Source organism: Oncorhynchus mykiss, chromosome 21 (genome assembly GCF_013265735.2).
Source record: "Oncorhynchus mykiss isolate Arlee chromosome 21, USDA_OmykA_1.1, whole genome shotgun sequence".
Lineage (NCBI taxonomy): Eukaryota > Metazoa > Chordata > Actinopteri > Salmoniformes > Salmonidae > Oncorhynchus > Oncorhynchus mykiss.
This window is the reverse complement of record NC_048585.1, coordinates 9,401,837-9,415,501: the sequence shown is the minus strand read 5'-3', so window position 1 is coordinate 9,415,501 and position 13,665 is coordinate 9,401,837. Positions and strand designations below refer to the sequence as shown.

General features: G+C 39.6%; 1 protein-coding gene across 3 annotated transcripts; it reads right to left on the bottom strand.

Moving 5' to 3' along the window:
- Window positions 1-2,330: 2,330 nt before the first annotated feature.
- LOC118936575 lies at window positions 2,331-13,008 on the bottom strand. Of its 3 annotated transcripts, none has more exons than XM_036956795.1 (13): window positions 12,788-13,008; window positions 12,362-12,423; window positions 11,456-11,604; window positions 11,019-11,147; window positions 10,766-10,877; window positions 10,613-10,679; window positions 10,465-10,511; window positions 8,173-8,354; window positions 7,925-8,038; window positions 5,174-5,460; window positions 4,757-4,855; window positions 3,652-3,730; window positions 2,331-2,586 (listed from the first exon to the last, which is right to left on the bottom strand). In XM_036956795.1, the coding sequence occupies exons 1-13, from the start codon at window positions 12,793-12,795 to the stop codon at window positions 2,575-2,577; spliced, it is 1,347 nt and encodes a 448-aa protein (XP_036812690.1). In that variant the 5' UTR covers window positions 12,796-13,008; the 3' UTR covers window positions 2,331-2,574. The 3 variants fall into 3 exon arrangements, with proteins under 3 accessions (XP_036812690.1, XP_036812691.1, XP_036812693.1); XM_036956796.1 differs by having other exon boundaries at window positions 12,819-13,008; XM_036956798.1 differs by having other exon boundaries at window positions 12,904-13,000.
- Window positions 13,009-13,665: the final 657 nt, after the last annotated feature.

The window sequence follows — 13,665 nt, the reverse complement described above, 5'->3', positions numbered from 1 at the left end:
ATCATAAAAATAACGAATATTAAACACTTAGGAACATACAAGTGTCTTATATCGAATAAAAGCTTAAATTCCTGTTAATCTAACTGCACTGTCCGATTTACAATAGGCTTTACAGCGAAAGCATGCCATGCGATTGTTTGAGGACGGCGCCCCACATAGAAATATTTTTCCACCAGCACAGGTTACATAAATTCACAAAGGGAGGGAGGGACTAGTTCCCTTCACAAAATAGATGGCATCATGAAGCAGGAAAATTATGTGGATATATTGAAACAAAATCTCAAAATTTCAGTCAGGAAGTTAAAGCTTGGTCGTAAATGGGTCTTTCAAATGGACAACGACCCCAAGCATACTTCCAAAATTGTAGCAAAATGGCTTAAGGACAACAAAGTCAAGGTATTGGACTGGCCATCACAAAGCCCTGACCTCAATCACATACAACATTTGTGGGCAGAACTGAAAAAGTGTGTGCGAGCAAGGAGGCCTACAAATCTGCCTCAGTTACAACAGCTCTGTCAGGAGGAATGGACCAAAATTTACCCAACTTATTGTGGGAAGCTTGTGGAAGGCTTCTAACTATCCTCGCTCCTCGCCATGTAAATCTGACATGAGAAAACATCAGGTTTCTAACTATCCTCGCTCCTCAACATGTAAATCTGACAGGAAAGAACATCTGGTTTCTAACTATCCTCGCTCCTCAACATGTAAATCTGACAGGAGAAAACATCAGGTTTCTAACTATCCTCGCCATGTAAATCTGAGAGGAGAAAACATCTGGTTTCTAACTATCCTCAACATGTAAATCTGACAGGAGAAAACATCTGGTTTCTAACTATCCTCAACTTGTAAATCTGACAGGAGAAAACATCTGGTTTCTAACTATCCTTAACATGTAAATCTGACAGGAGAGAACATCTGGTTTCTAACTATCCTCAACATGTAAATCTGAGAGTAGAGAACATCTGGTTTCTAACTATCCTCAACATGTAAATCTGAGAGTAGAGAACATCTGGTTTCTAACTATCCTCAACTTGTAAATCTGAAAGGAGAAAACATCTGGTTTCTAACTATCCTTAACATGTAAATCTGACAGGAGAGAACATCTGGTTTCTAACTATCCTCAACATGTAAATCTGAGAGTAGAGAACATCTGGTTTCTAACTATCCTCAACATGTAAATCTGAGAGTAGAGAACATCTGGTTTCTAACTATCCTCAACATGTAAATCTGAGAGTAGAAAACATCTGGTTTCTAACTATCCTCAACATGTAAATCTGAGAGTAGAGAACATCTGGTTTCTAACTATCCTCAACATGTAAATCTGACAGGAGAAAACATCTGGTTTCTAACTATCCTCAACTTGTAAATCTGACAGGAGAAAACATCTGGTTTCTAACTATCCTTAACATGTAAATCTGACATGAGAGAACATCTGGTTTCTAACCATCCTCAACATGTAAATCTGAGAGTAGAGAACATCTGGTTTCTAACTATCCTCAACATGTAAATCTGAGAGTAGAGAACATCTGGTTTCTAACTATCCTCAACATGTAAATCTGAGAGTAGAAAACATCTGGTTTCTAACTATCCTCAACATGTAAATCTGAGAGTAGAGAACATCTGGTTTCTAACTATCCTCAACATGTAAATCTGAGAGTAGAGAACATCTGGTTTCTAACTATCCTCAACATGTAAATCTGAGAGTAGAAAACATCTGGTTTCTAACTATCCTCAACATGTAAATCTGAGAGTAGAGAACATCTGGTTTCTAACTATCCTCGCACCTCAACATGTAAATCTGTCATCGTCATCCAGACCCTAAAACCCTCTATTTTTGTCAATCCACTCGTCAGGATTGGAACTTCACAACGTTACACCCAGAAAGGTGAAAGTGTTAAAGTAACAGGAGTTATATTTGGTATTTCCCAAATAGAAAGGCTTTCATCTATTCATTTAAGAACAGGTTTCCATCTCAACCATAATGTTAGCCAAGTTGTTTTGATTGTAAATCCAGGACAGAATTAAAGACAGAATTTGAGGAAGATGTGATAAGGACAACTATTCTCTAATTGTTTGAAATCAGTGGATCCAACATGGATGTAAAACATGCACACAGGATAAATACAATTGTTTATACAATGGAGCTTTCAAATATTTACCCACTGCTAGTGGGGCAACCTTAGCATTTTCTGATTGGTCAATTCTTGGAAGCAATACCATCTGTTTATTGGCTAGCCAGAGCAATTCTTCTGATTGAGATCGAGCACAGCAATGTGATTGGCTGTGTATTATTGACATTGCAATACCCATGAGAAAATACAGTTGAACAGTTTCATTCTATGATTTTATTACCTAAATCTTTTTTATTTTATTGTAGCTTTGTTGACAATAATTAAATGTGTACATTCATTGTGTTATTGCATTAATACAGTCTGAACAGTAGTTATTTGGGGGAAGTTACCAACATAAAAGTGTAATATTGGAATATGTCTGACAAGTGGAAGTCCTGCCCAGTGTGAAAGCCAACACACACAGCCTTACACACTCAGCTCCCTGTATTCTACAGCTGCACTGCTACAGCTTCACCTGGAGGGGCGACAGAAACAACCAGATTAAAGGGACAGGACAAACAAGACCAATGACAGATAACACATCTTATCTGAAAGACTCTCCTGACATAAATGTCCCAATAGAGTCACTATGAAACAGAAACTGACTGGCCATGGGACATTTTGGGGCCAGATGGGCCGGTCCATATTTAAGCAGAGTGGGCTGGCCTAAATTGGGGGTTCCCAAAGAACAACTGTTTGGGGCGGGGGGGGGGGGGGGGGGGGGGGGGGGGGGGGGTAGTATGTAAGAAAATACATGTAAATGTTGAAAAGAAAAACAGTCACATTATCAATCATCACAGATCACTGCACCTGTACATAGCCCACCTGTACATAGCCCATCTGTAAATAGCCCATCCAACTACCTCATCCCCATACTGTATTTATTTATTTATCTTGATCCTTTGGACCCCAGTATCTCTACTTCCACATTCATCTTTTGCACATCTATCACTCCATTGTTTAATTGCTATATTGTAATTACTTTGCCACCATGGCCTATTTATTGCCCTTGTCTTACCTCATTTGCACTCACTATAAATATACTTTTTGTACTGAATTATTGACTGTATGTTTGTTTATTCCATGTGTAACTCTGTGTTGTTGTTTGTGTCGAACTGCTTTGCTTTATCTTGGCCAGGTCGCAGTTGTAAATGAGAACGTGTTCTCAACTAGCCTACCTGGTTAAATAAAGGTGTTCTCAACTGGCCTACGTGGTTAAATAAAGGTGTTCTCAACTAGCCTACCTGGTTAAATAAAGGTGTTCTCAACTAGCCTACCTGGTTAAATAAAGGTGTTCTCAACTGGCCTACCTGGTTAAATAAAGGTGTTCTCAACTAGCCTACCTGGTTAAATAAAGGTGTTCTCAACTAGCCTACCTGGTTAAATAAAGGTGTTCTCAACTGGCCTACCTGGTTAAATAAAGGTGTTCTCAACTAGCCTACCTGGTTAAATAAAGGTGAAATAAAATATAAAAAATGTTCACAATCCCCGACTGATTTCAAAACAAGATAAACATGTCATAAATAAATACATCACTCACCCTAACGTCAGGACCAGACTCCACAGACAACAGGTTGGGTTGGTCCTCCTCTTCCTCCTCTTCACCAGTGGGAAACCAGCTAGGATAATATTACACAGACGGATTAGATTACATCAGATATTCATTGATTTATTGATTTGATAATTAAAGTATAAGGACACTCCAGCCGGAGACAACATTATATATGACCTCAGTTATAATACTCTGTCAACTAGTAATACAGAGATGAACATCACAGAGACATTAATACAGAGATGAACATCACAGAGACAACATTATATATTACCTCAGTTATATTACTCTGTCAACTAGTAACACAGAGATGGACATCACAGAGACATTAAACATTAACACAGAGATGAACATCACAGAGACAACATTATATATGACCTCAGTTATATTACTCTGTCAACTAGTAACACAGAGATGAACATCACAGAGACATTAAACATTAATCGTAATCTGAAATTGTGTGTTTATTAAGACTTAACATTAAGTCTTAATAAAACCTCCAAGGAAAATGTTCATGGAACCATAGTAAGACGTTCTCAGAACCTCCCTGGAACCATAGTTAGATGTTCTCAGAACCTCCCTGGATCAATAGTATAACGCTCTCAGAAACCTCCCTGGAACCATAGTAAAACGTTCTCAGAAACCCCTCTGCAACCTAAACCTTAACGTTCCCAGAACAGGCTAACTCTTCACTTCCGTTTTCAGAACGTTTAAAAAACGCTCCGTTTTACCAGTCAGTAAAGTCATGGCTTCCTCCCAAGAACTTTCAGCAAATCAAATTCGCTAGTTGGGATTCCAGTTCTTGTACTCCATGTCATATGCCAAATTATGTTGACAAGGAGTAGAATGTTATCACAAAATTGACTGGTGCCTAGGCTAAGAAGATCCCGTAGGGTTCAGAGCCTGTTTTGAGAGGGAGACCTGTCAAGACTTGTTTAGCAGGACCAGGCTAACTGTAGAATTAGATAGCAGGACAAGGCTAACTGTAAACTTGATTAGCAGGACCAGGCTAACTGTAGACTTAGATAGCAGGACCATGCTAACAGCATTCGTAAGTCAGGCTAACTGTAGACCTAAGTCAGGCTAACCGCACCTGGAGGTGAAGAGAGCCTTCTCGTTGATCATCTGGACTCTGAAGATGTTGACAGCCTTATAGACGTCTATCACATCCTGGTACTTCTCCAGTAGATGCCTGAAGAGAGAGAGACAGGATAGAAAAGAGTCACTCCACAATATCACCACACTTGACAAGATTAAACACAACAATGTGGAGTTCAGACACTATAAACTTCCATTGGCAATCAATATCATCAATATCAACCAGCATACCTCATATCATCAATATCAATCAGCATACCTCATATCATCAATATCAATCAGCATATATTATATCATCAATATCAACCAGCAGATATTATATCATCAATATCAACCAGCACATCTCATATCATCAATATCAACATACATTATATTGTATCAGTTGTATTACATTATAATTTCCTCAATGTACCTGTAATATGTCCCAGACTCATCCTTCTGGTTCCTCTGGTCTGGCTTCATGTCCTCTCTCCCCCACTGGTAGCAGGGGCAGGGGAAGAGGTTTAGCCAGGGGTAGAGGCAGGGGCTGGGGCCTGGTCTGGTCCTCTCTCCCAGCGGCAGGTTCTGTGCCAGGTAAGGTCTGAGCAGGGCTCTGGGCAGCAGAGACACCAGCCAGTAGATGGGCTCCTCATTTACAATGTCATGAAAGCTCTGGAGGTACTGACGCACAGCTGCAGAGGGCTGGATGGAGGACAGGTTCTGTAGGCAGGAAGAGGAAGAGATGGAGGAAGTGAGACAAAGAGTTTACTATGTGGTTATGGCTAAGCTTAGCCGAATACATTTCAACTCAGTTTCACAGTTCCTGACATTTAATAAAAAGTTCAAATTCCATGTCTTAGGATCACCACTTTATTTTAAGACTGTGAAGTGTCAGCATAATAGTAGAGAGAATGATTTATTTCAGCTTTTATTTATTTCATCACATTCCCAGTGAGTCAGAAGTGTACATACACTCAATTAGTATTTGGTAGCATTGCCTATAAATTGTATAACTTGGGTCAAACGTTTCGGTTAGCCTTCCACAAGCTTCCCACAAGTAGGTGGGTAAATTTTGGTCCAGTCCTCCTGACAGAGCTGGTGTGACTGAGTCAGGTTGGAATGCCTCATTGCTCGCACATGCTTTTTCAGTTCTGCCCACATATTTTCTATAGGATTGTGGTCAGCGCTTTGTGATGGCCACTCCAATACCTTGACTTTGTTGTCCTTTAGTCATTTTGCCACAACTTTGGAAGTATTATTGGGGTCATTGTCCATTTGGAAGACCCATTTGCAACCAAGCTTCAACTTCCTGACTGATGTCTTGAGATATTGCTTCAATATATCCACATAATTGTCCTGACTCATGATGGCATCTATTTTGTGAAGTGCACCAGTCCCTCCTGCATGTCATAAATAAATATGTCACTCAAGCTAACATAAGGTCCAGACTCCACAGACCAGAGGTTGAGTTGGTGCAAAGCACCCCCACAATATGATGCTGCCACCCCCGTGCTTCAAGGTTGGGATGGTGTTCTTTGGCTTGCAAGCCTCCCCCTTTTTCCTCCAAACATAACAATGGTCATTATGGCCAAACAGTTCTATTTTTGTTGCATCATACCAGAGGACATTTCTCCAAAAAGTACAATCTTTGTCCCCATGTGCAGTTGAAAACCGTAGTCTGGCTTTTTTTTAAGGTTTTGGAGCAGTGGCTTCTGCCTTATATCCACTCGTTTCACTGTGGATATACAGTGCCTTGCGAAAGTATTCGGCCCCCTTGAACTTTGCGACCTTTTGCCACATTTCAGGCTTCAAACATAAATATATAAAACTGTATTTTTTTGTGAAGAATCAACAGCAAGTGGGACACAATCATGAAGTGGAACGACATTTATTGGATATTTCAAACTTTTTTAACAAATCAAAAACTGAAAAATTGGGCGTGCAAAATTATTCAGCCCCCTTAAGTTAATACTTTGTAGCGCCACTTTTTGCTGCGATTACAGCTGTAAGTCGCTTGGGGTATGTCTCTATCAGTTTTGCACATCGAGAGACTGACATTTTTTCCCATTCCTCCTTGCAAAACAGCTCGAGCTCAGTGAGGTTGGATGGAGAGCATTTGTGAACAGCAGTTTTCAGTTCTTTCCACAGATTCTCGATTGGATTCAGGTCTGGACTTTGACTTGGCCATTCTAACACCTGGATATGTTTATTTTTGAACCATTCCATTGTAGATTTTGCTTTATGTTTTGGATCATTGTCTTGTTGGAAGACAAATCTCCGTCCCAGTCTCAGGTCTTTTGCAGACTCCATCAGGTTCTCTTCCAGAATGGTCCTGTATTTGGCTCCATCCATCTTCCCATCAATTTTAACCATCTTCCCTGTCCCTGCTGAAGAAAAGCAGGCCCAAACCATGATGCTGCCACCACCATGTTTGACAGTGGGGATGGTGTGTTCAGCTGTGTTGCTTTTACGCCAAACATAACGTTTTGCATTGTTGCCAAAAAGTTCAATTTTGGTTTCATCTGACCAGAGCACCTTCTTCCACATGTTTGGTGTGTAATGCTAAAAGACCTTGAACTGAATGGAGTCAAAAAGGGAAAAGATAGAAGATATGATTGGTTTACGTTTTGGGGGTGTGTCTAAATACACCAAAACCTGGGTAACCGAAATTTAACTTGAAATTAACCAAAACAAAAAAAGTTAAATATGAGGAATTGAAAATGTTTATGGAAGGTTTTTGGAATTGATAAATCACCTACTACGTTCTAGTTGAATTTTCTTGCTATAAATCCTCTTAAATTATATATTAATATATATTGTCTTAAATTGTATAAATAGATATATTATCTTAAATTATATATTATGATATATTATCTTAAGTTGTATAAATATATATATTATCTTAAATTGTATAAGATATATTATCTTAAATTGTATTTGAAGATATATTATCTTAAATTATATAAATAGATATATTATCTAAAATTGTATAATTAGATATATTATCTTAAATTGTATATTAAGATATATTATCTTAAATTGTATAAATAGATATATTATCTAAAATTGTATAATTAGATATATTATCTTAAATTGTATATTAAGATATATTATCTTAAATTGTATAAATAGATATATTATCTTAAATTGTATATTATGGGTGATTGTTATAACAGCTTCCTACCAGGTGTGGTTGAGTTTGGTTCTGGGCCTCCTTCAGAGACTCCTGGTAGCGTTGATGTGTTCTCTGGAGAAACATCATGATGTCTGGAGGACCCTGGACTGTTCTGATCAGCACCTGGCTCATACACACATTTACACTGTTATACAGAGCAACTTATCTTAAGAGAACTAGGGACGACAACCACGTATCACAGTCATAGTAAGTAAATCTTTATGGTATTGGTTTAATTGAATGTATTTTATTTTCACCCGCAGCATGGGGATGACTCTGTCCAGGTATAGCACCTCCTGGTGGCAGAAGTCAGCATAGCAGCGGGCAGGCAGACGTCTGGAATACATCCCTCTGAGGAAGGTTGTGTCGAGGATCTCATCTGCTACTCTCTCACTGGTCTCCCACAGGACGTCATAAATACTCACCTCTTCAACCAGCTCTGGGGGAGGGAAGGGCAGTGTTCACAACTACTACTGTGGTACAGTTTAGCAATGATTAGTACAAAACCCAAAACAGATCATAAAAAAAACCCAATTGTTTCAACACTCTGAGCACATTTTGAGCACATTTTGTGGAATTTCTTTCCTTCTTAATGCATTTGAGCCAATCAGTTGTGTTGTGACAAGGTAGGGGGTGGTATACAGAAGATAACCCTGTTTGGTAAAAGATCAAGTTCATATTATGGCAAGAACAGCTCAAATAAGCAAAGAGAAATGGCCGTCACTCATTATTTTAACTTTTTAGGGATAGGGGGCAGTATTTGGAAGTTTGGATGACTGTGGTGCCCAAAGTAAACTGCCTTTTACTCAGGCTATTCTAGAAATCCTCTTCCTCTTTAACGGGATATCTTCAACATTCTAAATCTCCCTTTATTTAAATCTCCCATTTTAAATCTCCCACTTCCAACATTCTATTCACTCTAAACAATCTGACATTCTGAAGAGGAATGTTGATGATGGTACTTGCGAATGCCCTTTCAAGCTTTCAAACATGTTGAACCGATCTGGAATTAAGCTTTTTATCCTCCTAGAAAACCTCATCCTCTTTAATAAGGATCCGCCTCTTTTTTTTTCAATTTCGCCTGTAATGACACACACATCTAACTGCCTGTAGCTCAGGCCTTGAATCAATGTCCAACTCATCCCAAATCATCCAAATTGGGTTGAGGTCGGGTGATTGTGGAGGCCAGATCATCTGATGCAGCACTCCATCACTCTCCTTCTTGGTCAAATAGCCCTTACACAGCCCGGAGTTGTGTTGGGTCTTTATAGTCCCACTAAGTGAAAACCAGGGATGGCGTATCACTGCAGAATGATGTGGTAGCCATGCCGGTTGAATGTGCCTTGAATTCAAACTGAATCACTGACAGTGTCACCAGCAAAGCACCATCACACCTCCTCCTCCTTGCTTCACGGTGGGAACCACACATGCAGAGATCATCCATTCACCTACTCTGCGTCTCACAGATACACGGCGGTTGGAACCAATAATCTAAAATCGAATGTCCATTGCTCGTGTTTCTTGGCCCAATCAAGTCTCTTCTTGCTACCTTTAGTAGTGGTTTCTTTGCAGCAATTTGACCATGGAGGCCTGATTCCCGCAGTCTCTTCTGAACAGTGGATGTTGAGATGTGTCTGTTACTTGAACTCTGTGAAACATTTATTTGGGCTGCAATTTCTGAGGACGGTAACTCGAATGAACTTATCTTCTGCAAGCAGAGGGAACTCTGGGTCTTCCTTTCCTGTGGCGGTCCTCATGAGAGCCAGTTTCATCTTAGCGCTTGATGGTTTTTGCGACTGCACTTGAAGAAACTTTCAAAGTTCTTGAAATTTTCCACATTGACTTGCTTAATTTCTTAAAAACATTTTCCAAAAAAGCAGATGAATCGTTTACCTTTGAAGATCTTCATCTTTTTGCAATCCCAAATGTCCCAGTTACACAAAGTCCTTCTTTATACCCCCCCCCTCAAAAAAAAAATATATTTTTATTTTATTATTTATTTATATATTTTATTTTATTTGGCGCGTTTGATTCAGAAATACACCAGTTCACCTACAAAGGAATGTAAAAAGTAACTTGGTCCAAACATTTCAGACAACGTTTCTAATCCAACCTCAGGTACCCTAATATGTAAATAATCGATCAAATTTAAGACGGAATAAACTGTTTTCAATACTGGAGAAAAACAACGAGTCATTCACGCTCACCAAAATAGTAGAGTCCTTCTGAGTGACACTTAGAAAACGATCACTTCTTAATTTTTCCCATAAAAAAAACATTGAACAATTTCTAAAGACTGTCGGCATCTAGTGGAAACCAGAGGAACTGCAATCCTAATCATTTGGCTTTCCCATAGAAAAGCATTTTGACCTCAAAAAAACACATTTCCTAGATGGTTTCGCCTACCAAATCAGTTATGTTATACTCAGAGACATTATTTTAACAGCTTTAGAAACTTTAGAGTATTCTCTATCAAATACTAACATGCATATGCATATCCTAGCTTCCTAGCTTAGTCTATCCGAGGCAATGGGCCAAGACATTCCTACCTCTCTCGTGTGATTTCTTCTGACTTGGTAATGCTGCTAAACCAGATCTAAAAGAAAATGAAATAAAAAAAGACATGAATGTAATTGAGTTTTAATATGGTGCATGTATAAAACATGTCCAGATACAAGACAGTGTTAGACCTGCTACCTTGTCTCCATAGAACACACATAGAACCTCAGCTCTGCACAGGACACGTCATTCCAGCCCTGCCCACCTGTTGTCAAGACAAATCTCACTTCAGTTATTTCAATGTGCTCAGAGAGTGTGTGTGTGTGTGTGTGTGTGTGTGTTTGTGTGTACCTCCAGTGTGTAGCTCCATACAGTTCTCCCCCTGTCCAGAGTTACTGGGCTCATCCTCCTCCCAGTAGAAACTGTCAACAGCTGAGCCGTCACTCCACAGCCACATCCCCTCCTTATCACAGAAACACATTGATTGATGGATTGAAACCACTTCATTGTTTTTAAACAGAAAGTACGTTGACCTTTTGCCTCTGTAAACTGTAGACATTTGACAGACTGACAGACTGACTGATTAATTATTGACCCAGTGTACCTGAGCTGCATCGTAGCCTCCTATCCAGACCGGCTGGTCTGTGTGTCTCCTGACCAGATCCTGGACAAACACCTGTTGACCCGGGCTGTGAACCGACACCAGGTTCCCTCTGTGCTGGGAGCAGTACAACTAGAGAGACAGTCAGAGATGTGTGCTAGTCTTGAAGTATCAATGGTTGTGAAATAGTATTAGTTGTAGGAGTGACAGCAGTAGAAGTGGTAGTATTGGTGACAGAAGTAGTACTAGTAGTAGTAGTAGTAGTAGTAGTTTTTAATTTAACTAGATTTTAAAGTATACAATTTTATGTGAAAAAAAACAGATTTTAGCTTCATTCTTTTACCATAGATTTGCCCTAAATCAATTCCTAACCAACTCTATTACAGCAACAGAACAAGTTGACCTTTAGTTTCTCAGTCTCTCCCAATTACAAGCGTTACCTCTGCAGTGGCCCAGGTGGCCCAGACGGGGTAGAAGGAGAAGCAGCGATGCTCATTCTGATGCCACCCGGCTGGGCATGGTGACTGGGAGTCCACCCCTTCCACCTCCTCCTCTGTAGTGTTCACTACCCCCGGGGCAGCATCCAGCCCTGGAACAACAACACACACCGACAGTATGTACTGTTCAAGAGCTGTGCTTGACTTAGTTTACCTGGTACATTGGAAGCAATTAATGGAATAATCCCAAAAATGCAAACTAAGCTAGATCAAGTAGCACCTCAAATACTGTATAGCATCTAGAGTTGGGTTTGACTAGATACAATGCTATTTTACTGTAAACAAATTGACAACAGACTTTCAGCACTCTTATAGGGAAGGACATTCAACATGCACACGGCCCTTTCACAGATGGTTGATGATTGCCCGAGTGAAATTCATGATAAAAAGATTGTGGGGGCTGTTTTGTTAGACTTCAGTGTGGCCTTTGACGTTATCATTCATAGTCTGATGCTGGAAAAACTTAAGTTTTATGGCTTTGTACCTCCTCCTATATTGTGGAAAAAGAGTTACCTGTTTAAATAAATAACAATTTGTATTTAAGAATTTGTTCTTAATTACAGACCTGCCTAGTTAAATAAAGGTAAGAATTTGTTCTTAACTGACCTGCCTAGTTAACTAAAGGTTAAGAATTTGTTCTTAACTGACCTGCCTAGTTAACTAAAGGTTAAGAATTTGTTCTTAACTGACCTGCCTAGTTAAATAAAGTTTAAGAATTTGTTCTTAACTGACCTGCCTATTTATATAAAGGTTAAATAAAAAAGTGTTTTAACAGAACACAGAGGGTGTTTTCTATCAATCATTTTAACTGTTTACACACACCGTCTGTTTTTCAAGTTTCATATTCACCTGTTGAGAGGTGCATAGCCGTCACTACACAACAAAGCAGCAGAGACATTCTGCCAACCGACCTACAGAGGAAACATTGATATTACTTTACATAACAACTCTACATTTAACAACCTCTAATAGTGTTAAAGGGATCCTGGATACCATTTTAATGTCTCCGTGTGCATTAGGAAGGAAGGTAGTGGTTGTTTCACGAGCAAATGCTATCTAGCATTAGCACAATGACTGGAAGTCTACAGGTACGGTAGCATTGCTAATACACCTGTAGACTTCCAGTCATTGAACTAGAATCGTACATTGTGCATTTAACATAACTTATTTTAAAATGACATCGCTTAACATGACAAAACAACACAAATGAACTTTTAAGTGACATAAGTTAACATGACATAACATAGCAGCTCCATCTGTAACGTAGCACATTACCTGTACATGAATCAGAGAATGTTGAGAGTACCTGAGCTGGCTAGAAACACAGTGACAGTAGTAGTAGTAGCTTGGTCTTGGTAGTGTAGCTCAGAATCAGAGAATGTTGAGAGTACCTGAGCTGGCTACTGCTTCTGGCTTGGATTAGTCACTGTTGAGGAGGAGGAGTGAAATGAGGTGATGTAAGGAGAAGAGATGAGGAAATAATAAGGTACTGCAGAACAGCAACCAGACCATATCCTCCTCTCTACACTAGTGGGTGTGTCCTAAAAGCCTCAGCCCTGCCCACTCTCATTATCAGTCAGACTAGAATCACACCAATAACCTGCTAGTTCTAACAACACATCTCCTGTTCTGACAGACTAGAATCACATCAACGACCTGCTAGTTCTAACAACACATCTCCTGTTCTGACAGACTAGAATCACATCAACAACCTGGTAGTTCTAACAACACATCTCCTGTTCTGACAGACTGGAATCACATCAATATCCTGCTAGTTCTAGCAACACATCTCCTGCTCTGACAGACTAGATTCACATAAACAACCTGCTAGTTCTAGCAACACATCTCCTGTTCTGACAGACTAGAATCACATCAACAACCTGCTAGTTCTAGCAACACATCTCCTGCTCTGACAGACTAGATTCACATAAACAACCTGCTAGTTCTAGCAACACATCTCCTGTTCTGACAGACTAGAATTACATCAACAACCTGCTAGTTCTAACAACACATCTCCTGTTCTGACAGACTAGAATCACATCAACATCCTGCTAGTTCTAACAACACATCTCCTGTTCTGACAGACTAGAATCACATCAACATCCTGCTAGTTCTAACAACACATCTCCTGCTCTGACAGAAGACACAGAGAA